Consider the following 9,478-nt stretch of genomic DNA (forward strand, 5'->3'; position numbering starts at 1 on the left):
CACGTATCAAATCAGATTTAAAATACCGGCCCTTCCATTCATCAATGAGCATGTTGCCGTTTGTATATCCCGCACGTTCAAAAACGAGTGTCACGTGACGAATCACATGACCGGTAATACAACAGTTATCAACAGCCGGTGGTCGCAATGAGGTGATTGAGGTGCGATTGTGTTGATAACAATGAGTGAATGGCTAGCTGTTGACCCGTACGATCTTTGTGAAGGGTTGGAGAAGGTACCTGTTCAGTTTGAAGACAAAAGGCTGATAGAAACGGCAAAAGAATTCAAGGTTTGAGACGCGACCGTGGATGTCATGTCTTAGCGATGAGGTTGAATCATATTACCTGGGTAAAGAGAATCATTGTTGGTGGGGGTGGGGTTGGCAGAGAGCACCTGTGAACTAAACTAAATCACCTGGAAAGTGTTTCGTTTAAACTTCGGCATTAATAGTCTGTATTAGCAACCTACAGATATGAAACCACAGGTTTCGCTAAACTGTTACAAAACACAAGCAAGCATGAAATAATTTTAGAAAAACAGTCGCATCTAAACTTGCTTAGTGGAATACATTCATTCAAAGATCGTAATAACAAACATGCTTCCTGTAGGGGATTGTGAACTGTCTAGGTACATAACGTATTAGCAGAGACCATATCTCTTATACGGTCTCTGGTATTAGTTCTGAAGTAGGCCATTGATTTCATACTCAGGTACATATGCAAAATGTACTATATAATCCTAATGCTCAAGTGCCAAGTTCACTGTGGCAAAACCTTGATTTATTTCAAATGTAACTTCTGCAACTAGCAACTAGACCAAATTCTAGTGTTTCAGTATGTTGATGAGCTGCAGCTGTGTCAGCTGGAAAAACTACTACAAGTTCAAAACACTTCATCTTGTTGAGGAGTTTGTACTTTGACATAGTGATGTAGTATGTAGGTCTGTTTCCAGTTCTGTCATCAGAACTCAATCATCAGCACTGTCAGATAGACATATCTCATAACAGTGAAACATTTACTCATTTGTTTTGTAACTGACAGTCTGACATAAGTCTTTGACTACCTAATGGCCACGGCTGTGATTCCTGGAATATTGTTGAAGTAGGAAAAAACCCAACTCACTCTTTGACACACAACTAATGTAACTGAAATGTTATCCAGTACACTGACAATACAACTTTACTCAACATACTTTAAAATCATATGTTCATAGTTAAAGTGAAACAGCCACTCCCCAGTACATCGTCCACATTAGAGTTTTCTCCCTTGGTTTATGAATGCATCAGTAACTAGACTGGTTCCCCTGCCCTATTCCGCGCTGCGCTATCACTGCACTACAAGGACAGGTCAGGCCCACCATTTTCGGTGGAGATTCCTCCCGGTAGTTTTGTGACATCAGTGTATAAATGGCGGCTGTCCAGTCCATTACTCCACGTAAATATTCAGAATTGTGTCGTGCTTGCAGACTCGTTCCTATGGAAAAACGTCGTGTTGGTTCTTCACGTGGTAAGGATAAGAATATATCTGCCTTATTAATGCGATATGGTGATATTGATATGTTCCTTCTCATTGGGATATACCATCCGGTGCTATGTTTAGACTTACCGCCTCGTCCAATGGAACGAGTAAACTCAGCGCCCCTGACCTGTCCATTGTGTAGCCAGCTTGCTGAGCGTAGCATAGGCAGAGTACCAGTCTAATCAGCAACATAGACATGATGAGCCAGTGCTCCTAATGTTGAAAGGCTGATGTTTCAGCAAATAATAGGTAACATCGGTTTTTTAAGTTTAATACATTTCCAAATTGTCAATTGGAGCATCAAATGAAATTCCGAACAATGGTATTATGATTATTACTTTTTCCCAGTTTGTCTACCAATGGTACTCTTGAATGGAATTCTAAATAAATACCTTAAATTATAACTTTAACCATGTACCACTATTTCATTAAAACTACTATGCTAGTCTACTTTCCTGTAATTGTACCTACCTTTAATAACAATTGACCTCTCTTGTATGGACTAAGTGTAAGTGGTTTTATTTGTACGTACCTGATGAGTATGTGATGTCATGTTTACCTCTATGTGAACTGAATGACAAAATCATCAACTTTATTCCCCAGTTTAGGCCACATGGCCCATAGTACGATTGTATTATAAGGTATACAGTCTTTTTAACATGACCAACATTGTATTAAGAAGATCTTAAGCAAAATATTTTTAAGATATATAGATGTTAGACGTAACACATTTACACCAGGTGTGTTGAATATTTGTTGCAATGTTAATCTAGCTTTGCAATATTTTTTGATGCACAAAAAGTATCTTTTACGCAGCAGTACATATCTATGACAGATAAAGAAAACGTATTCGTTTTCCACAACATTTATACCACAGTGCAAGCAAATCGATTCTGTGTCGGATTTATCACTGACTTTCTTCTTGCGTTGTTGGATAACCCTGAAATCATGAAGAGATATACGAAATTTACACACTGATCTAACTAAGTTTCCAATTTTTAAACTTATCCTATCTCACGTTATGCATCTCTCTTCCTCTCTTCGACCCAGCGTGGAAACGTGCTGTCAGCTAAGTTGAATGAAATCTTCTTGGCCTCTGACCACCCGACCTCTGCCCCTGCAAAAGACACCTGTCAATCATCCTGCATGCGCAGCCAATCACGTGAGGTCCTCTACTTGTCATTCTCTTTCTTGTCGCAGCACAATGTGGACACGTGTTGTCTCTGTGAAGATATAAGTTGGAATTGTGAATAAACATGAGAAGGTACTTAAGAAACGTAACGTTGCAGTCAGTGTAATAGAAACTAGACGTCAGACGAGGAGTTTCTCTGTATCGGCAGGTAGCTAATAGACGGTCGTCTGATAGAGATCGTCGGCAAACAGAAGATGGGCAATCTGCTCCTAAAAAGCGGAGGAAAGAACGACACAAATTAGTTTCTAGACGGTCATCTTCGAAATTAGCAGATGAAGTTTTTTTGAATGAGGCCTCAGACTCATACCTAAGTGAGAATATGAGACGATTGTTTTGTCCTAGTAATTCAGAGGCCTCGCGGGATGTAGGCGAATCGTTGTTGCCACCACATATGGTGGTTTTATCACAACCTGAACCTTCATTCGTCTATTGTGCCGGTACTGCAGTATTCATAGATTCACCCGACCGATCCATTGACTCCTGAACTGTCTAGTTCGATTCGGTCTAACACTCCAGGCCACAGTGTGGTTGCAGCTCAGCTGATATCAACGTTCTCGTCAACAGCCATTAATGATAGTCCTTTGTATACGGGTGTGCCAAGGGGAATCACCGCTTCAGTTCCTTAAGAGTGGTTTCAGTTCCATGCCAATTCACAGGGTAGTGACTCAACATGCTGGGTTGAGTGGAAGCGGTTTCAGGAGTGTGGGGTGCATGAGTGCACCACTTGTTTCTATGTCAGTTCCACATGTGCTTTCTTCAGCGGTGAGGGTGCCTTTAGTTACCTGTTCGACGGGGTATTCAGGTGTTACGGGAGCAATGTATGGTGTACCGCATTCAACTGCTGCGCCTAGCTTACCAGTTTCATGGGTAACCTGTCCGCATTGATCATGTTACCCAGGGAGCTTCTGTCTCATGTACTATGGTGGATGCAAGAATTGAACGTTTGCGGCAGAGTTTGTTTAGAGCCGTTGGTGCCGTTTCACCACCTGTATGTGGATGCGTCACTACATGGGTGGGGAGCTCACCTTCTCCATCAGCAAGTGGCAGGGCAGTGGTCTCCAGCAGATCACGCGTGCCACATCAATGTCTTAGAAATAAGGGCAGTTATTTTGGCGATCACTCATTGGCGAGAGTAACTAAGAGGTTTGCATCTCATGATATGGTCGGACAATGCAGTGGTTGTTTGGTACATCAATCGGATGGGATCGATGGGGTCAACCCAACTTCTGAGGTGGACTCAACAGTTTTTCAACCTGATACATTCAATAAGCATAGTGGTTCAAGCCAATCACATTCCTGGGGTAAAGAATGTCATCGCGGACTAGAGTTGTGACGATACGCCCATGTCACGATACGATACGTATCACTATACTGGTAGTCCGATACATACGATACGATATGTATCACGATATTTTGTCCTTGCACACAGAAAAATAAAAGTACTGGAAATAATGTGCTGTTATGTTATCATTTCAGGGAAGGTATTCTTCTCCCAAGAAAAATAAAACACGTCATCATGAAATGAAAGACATTTTATTAAGAATGTTTAGCAAGTAGTGTTTTCCAAAAAAATGGAACAGCAGGGATCAACATTGGCAGACTACACTGGCTTTTTTGCACAGATAACAAAATAAATTTGTGAAAATTATCTCAGTCGGAGCATGTCCATGGTAATATTTTCCACAAAAATCTGAATAGAAGGGGAGACGGTGTTTTCGTAGACTGCTAAGTATGTAAGTATCGCGTTGAATCGATACACTACAATCGTATCGATGTATCGTATCGTGCAGCTCTTGAATCGCGATAAGTTGCATATCGATTAATCGTCACAACTCTATCGCGGACTCTCTGTCACGTCCGAAGCGTCCGTCCCCAACGGAATGGAAGCTGCATTCAGAGGTGTTCAGGGCTGTTTGCCTCCCGCTGACGGAGCTGACTATAGACCTGTTCGCCACCAGATTGAACCACCACTGTTTGTGTCTCCGATTCCAGATCTGTTAGCCCGGGGACTACACGCCCTCACAATTCCGTGGGGCGGTCTCAACGCTTATGCGTTTCCGCCTGCGGTCCTTCTTCCACGTGTATTTCTCAAGTTACGCTTGACTCGGCAGATGACACAGCTTTTGGTCGCGCCCTTTTGGGTGACAAGGAGTTGGTTCATAGATCTTCAAGAGCTAGCCGATCCAGATCCAGTGCCACTCCGTTTGCTCAGATCTACTGGTGCATCCATACTCCGATCAACTACACTGGTCTCCACTAATGCTCCATCTACTGCCATCACTACAGCACATCGTTCATCCACGAGGTCGCTTTTTGATGACAAGTGGAAGAATTTCGAGTTGTATTGCAGGGGAAAGGGGATTATGTCTACCACGACAGCATCGCAACAGATACTTGCAGAGTATCTTCAACACCTGCAGTCTACTAGGAAGTTGGAGGGTGCTATGTTATCTAGCTACTTAGCTGCACTTAACACAGTTACTGCAGTGGCATTGGGAGTAAGTTCTCTACTGTCCCTGAGCTCCAGTCTCTGTTGAGATCGTATAATTGGCGGATCAATCATGGAAGTTTCAAGCCCCGGCTTGGGATTTGGCCGTTGTCTTGACTCATCTTCCATCGAATGAATATGAACCATTGACTGGGAAAGATTTTGAACATGTCACTTTCAAGACCTTCTTCCTTCTGGCCTTGGCTACAGCTGCTATATCCGAGTTACAAGCATTGGATTTCATGGGTACACTTTGAAGGTCTTGACATGCTAGAGTGTTCGTAGGCTTATGGTTAGATTTCCTTGCCAAGAACCGGTTACCGGGGCAGCCGGATCTTGAGGATATACTTAGCCGCCTCTAAGCACTGCTGCAGCCTAAGCAAGAGGTCTTCATCCCGCTTTCGGCGGCTTCCAAAGCAGAAGTATCGCGTACAACCTTGGCTTTCTGGTTGAGATCCACAATCCTGCGAGCATACGCCTTTGCGAAGTTGCCACCACCTTTGTCCGCTAAGCCTCATGAGACACATGCACTCGCTTCCACCATGGCGCTCCATAGGAACTGTTCACTGCAAGCCATCATGGAAGGTTGCTTTTGGAAGTCAGATACTGTGTTTGCCGCTCATTACCTACGGGATGTATCAGTCACGGACGTCGAAGGCCTTCATCAATTCGGTCCATTGTTCCTGGAGCAGCAGGTGTCATCGACCCGTCCATGCAAATAAGCATCTCCGCGTTCTCGGTATTGCTATGTACATAATAAAGATATCAATGTTATCCATATCTTATGTACTTTTTTCAAATGGGCTAGATTGTTCTCACCAAACTAGGGCATGGTGTACTGTCATACCCATGGCTGGATAGACTGTGCAGGGAGTCTTGTGCACTTGCAGAGATGATCGACACTCCGCTTATTGACCTCTACTCTATGAGCAATCACGTCAGTGAAGCGTTGAATTCTGATTACCTAATGATTTTCGAGGCATTCGCTCCCAGGTTCTTTCTCACCTTGGTAAATAGGGAGATCGGTACCAAACGTTAAACTAGTTGAGCATGCAGGCTATTACTCCTTTCACCATCATCCAGGTCGTGTCTGTTTGGTGTAGTTTCGAAGCAGGGACGTGCCAGATCACTGGGGTCTCCTGATAAATCGTGGGGTGGCGGCGTTAATTCCTTGCCAAACGGCATCCTTTTGCTTAGCTAAAGTTACAGCTGAAACCACATTTACTTGGGAACGCCCACTCCCTAGAGTTTTTGTACCGTGTAAGCCAAGGGGTTTCTGAAGCAACCCATCTCAAGTACGGAGTAGCATATTGGGAGTTGGTGCTACTCTTGGCCTTTTTGTGGAATGCATCCTCACCTGTACAGTGTGTCAGAGGGTAATCTGCGGCCCTCCAGCCAACTGTGGGATAATGCATAACGTGAGATAGGTTAAGTTTTAAAATTTGGAAATTTTAACTATACATTGTATATTTATATACTTATCCTATCTCACGCGATGGATGCCCACCCTTCTTTCCCCGCATCACAGGTTATTTGAAGCTCCAAGAAGAGAATGACAAGTAGAAGACGTCACGTGATCGGCTGCACGTGCAGGATGATTGACAGGCGTCTATTGCAGGGGCAGAGGTTGGGTGGTCAGAGGCCAAGAAGATTTGATTCAACTTAGCTGACAGCACATTTCCACACTGGGTCGAAGACATGAAGAGAGGTGCAAAACGTGAGATAGGATAAGTATATAAATATACAATTTATAGTTAAAATTTCCAATTTTCAAGTTTACATATATATGTTTCACATTGGAATACGTTCTAAATAGATGTGTTCACCTGATAAATATTGTGCATGTAGATAGTACCTGTACAGTTCCTTGTCATACTTATTGGTAATGAGATGCTTTTTGCTATGAAGGGGTTCATTTGTTGTGTCTTGTCATGGAATCTGTGTTGGATAGTGCTCACATCGGAAAGCTGAGATTAATCTTTGCTAAAAGAATGTTCTCTTGCTCTTTTTTGTGAAAATTTGATTGATAAGAAACTAAACACCTGTGAAATATAAAACATAATTATAAATGACTGAACGTCTGACAATGATGGGAAAAGTTGCCCCTCAGCAGTCATTATAACAGTATCGAAAATGGCATTAGGAATTATTTTCAAAATATTTTTGGGTATTTCAATTTGTAATTAGGTTGTAAGTGAGTTTCTTTTATCACTTTTATTGACATATTGATTACATGTTTGTATTGTGGTTCAGATTTTACAGGTGCTTCAGTTTGAGCCATCTTTCCCTAAGCTTTTAAGTCATGTTTGTCTTTTATATTTGCAGTATGTAAGATCCAACATACCACACAAAGAAACACCTCTGGATGACTTTGAGACTCAAATATCTGGATGTAGCTGTCACTCAATATGCACTGAAGCCTGTCCATGTATAGCAAGATTTGGACCAAACTACTCAATCAGCCACAAAATCTTACCTGAACTCCTCACAGTGTCGTCAGTTAAACCTATATATGAATGTAACTCCCAATGCTCTTGTGATAAGACATGTGTAAACAGACTTGTACAGTTCGGAGTTGGTATCAAAATGGAAGTCTTCAAATCAGAAGCTAAGGGGCATGGCTTAAGGACGTTAGAAGGCATTCCAAGTTTTTCATTTGTGTGTGAGTATGCTGGTGAAGTGTTATCTGATAAAGAGGCACAAAAACGAATTGACTGTCTGACCCATGACGACATGAATTACTTGTTTGTACTGAAAGAACATTATTCTTCTGGAACTGTAAATACTTGTGTTGACCCGAAATATGTTGGAAATATTGGACGATATATCAACCACTCCTGTGATCCAAATCTAATCATGGTTCCAGTAAGAGTGGATAATAATGTGCCAAAATTAGCCCTTTTTTCTCGATGTGATATTCCAGCCAATCGGGAACTTTGTTATGACTACAGTGGCCAATCAGATGACAGGAAATCGATCAAAGTTGAAGAAGGGACCAGGAAGCCATGTTTCTGTCTCTCCAGTAACTGTAGTGGGTACCTTCCATTTGATCCCCACATACTTGCGTGATGTTACAGCAATAAAATACTAAAATAAAATAAAAAGAGGAATTATTGTCGATGTTGAGTCAATGAGAATTTTTGCTGGAAATGCAGTATACTTCTGGCTTTTCCCATGCTGACATGCACTTTACCTTAAAAATGTTGTGTTTTGTTACCTTTGTGCTTCACTCGTCAGCTGCGTGCATTGTTTTTTTCATCAAGGGAAGTAACTCTCTCACTTATACTTGAAAGTGCATTTTGGTGTATAGTACTTTTGTGAAACGTATTACATCAAGTCAATGTGTGGGGACATATAGGCCAATTGTTTGGCCCATGTCACCCTAAAACTGTTGATCCCCGCATTCTTCAGTGATGTTACAGTAATAAAATAGTGTCTGAAAAAGGAAAAAAACTATTGTCAATGTTGAGTCAATGAGAATTTTTGCTGGAAATGTAGTATACTTTTGGCTTTTCCCATGCAGACATGCACTTTGCTTTACAAATTCTGTGTTGTATTACGTTTGTGCTTGAGTTGTGACCTGTGTGCATGTTTTTTTCATAAAGGGAGGTGGTAACTCTCTCACTTCAACCTTAAAGTGCAGTTTGGCAATATAATTCTTTTGTGATACATATTATATCAAGTCAAGGTGGGGGAGCATATAGGCCAATTTTTAGGCCCATTTCACCTAAAGTATAACACCACCACTTAAAAGTCTACCACGGTCAAACAATTCGAAACCAAAGATTTATTTAACAGCAAAAATATTATGAATGTCAGCTCCTTATGCATGAGGTACACAACATTGATGAGTATATTCTTACACCTCAAGGATTTATAGAGCTCATCCATACAAGCAATGACAACATAGTAACGTGGTGGTCAGTTAACAAAGAGGTGGAGAGTCAACAAAAGAAGACTATTGGTAAACAAATGGAATGCAGTAGTAAACAGGCACTGTCTAGTATTGAACACAAGGAAATGAAGACTGTAATTATGCCAGTCAAAGACACAAACAATTTTAGTACCAGTAAAAGCATGGTGTGGCTTTTGGGGATAACAGGGAGTAGAGGTGTGATGACACATTTTGTGTTGTCTTGGAACCATACACATCACGACATGCTATTGGTTCCCGGCATTGTTCTCTACCTGTGTGTACCTGTATGTCTCTAATTGGGGTGCACCTTCACCGGTGGTTTTCCTTGGTCCATTTACAGTTGGGTAGTTTTTCTGGATTCCATT

General features: G+C 41.7%; 1 protein-coding gene across 2 annotated transcripts; it reads left to right on the top strand.

Annotated features, from left to right (window-relative positions):
* Nucleotides 1-119: 119 nt before the first annotated feature.
* LOC137296247 (histone-lysine N-methyltransferase SETMAR-like) lies at nucleotides 120-8,301 on the top strand. 2 transcript variants are annotated; one of them, XM_067827992.1, is made up of 2 exons: nucleotides 120-289; nucleotides 7,523-8,301. In XM_067827992.1, exons 1-2 carry the CDS (start codon nucleotides 182-184, stop codon nucleotides 8,264-8,266), a joined length of 852 nt encoding a protein of 283 aa, XP_067684093.1. In that variant the 5' UTR covers nucleotides 120-181; the 3' UTR covers nucleotides 8,267-8,301. The 2 variants fall into 2 exon arrangements, with proteins under 2 accessions (XP_067684093.1, XP_067684094.1); XM_067827993.1 differs by lacking the exon at nucleotides 120-289 and adding an exon at nucleotides 290-348.
* The last annotated feature ends 1,177 nt before the right edge of the window (nucleotides 8,302-9,478 follow it).

The sequence above is a fragment of the Haliotis asinina genome, chromosome 9, assembly GCF_037392515.1.
Source record: "Haliotis asinina isolate JCU_RB_2024 chromosome 9, JCU_Hal_asi_v2, whole genome shotgun sequence".
Lineage (NCBI taxonomy): Eukaryota > Metazoa > Mollusca > Gastropoda > Lepetellida > Haliotidae > Haliotis > Haliotis asinina.

Bases quoted from the DNA above. Each gene is read 5' to 3' on its own strand.
- LOC137296247 (XM_067827992.1), top strand. From the start codon at position 182: ATGAGTGAATGGCTAGCTGTTGACCCGTACGATCTTTGTGAAGGGTTG. The intron at 290-7,522 runs GTTTGAGACGCG...TTATATTTGCAG, and splicing joins AAACGGCAAAAGAATTCAAG to TATGTAAGATCCAACATACC.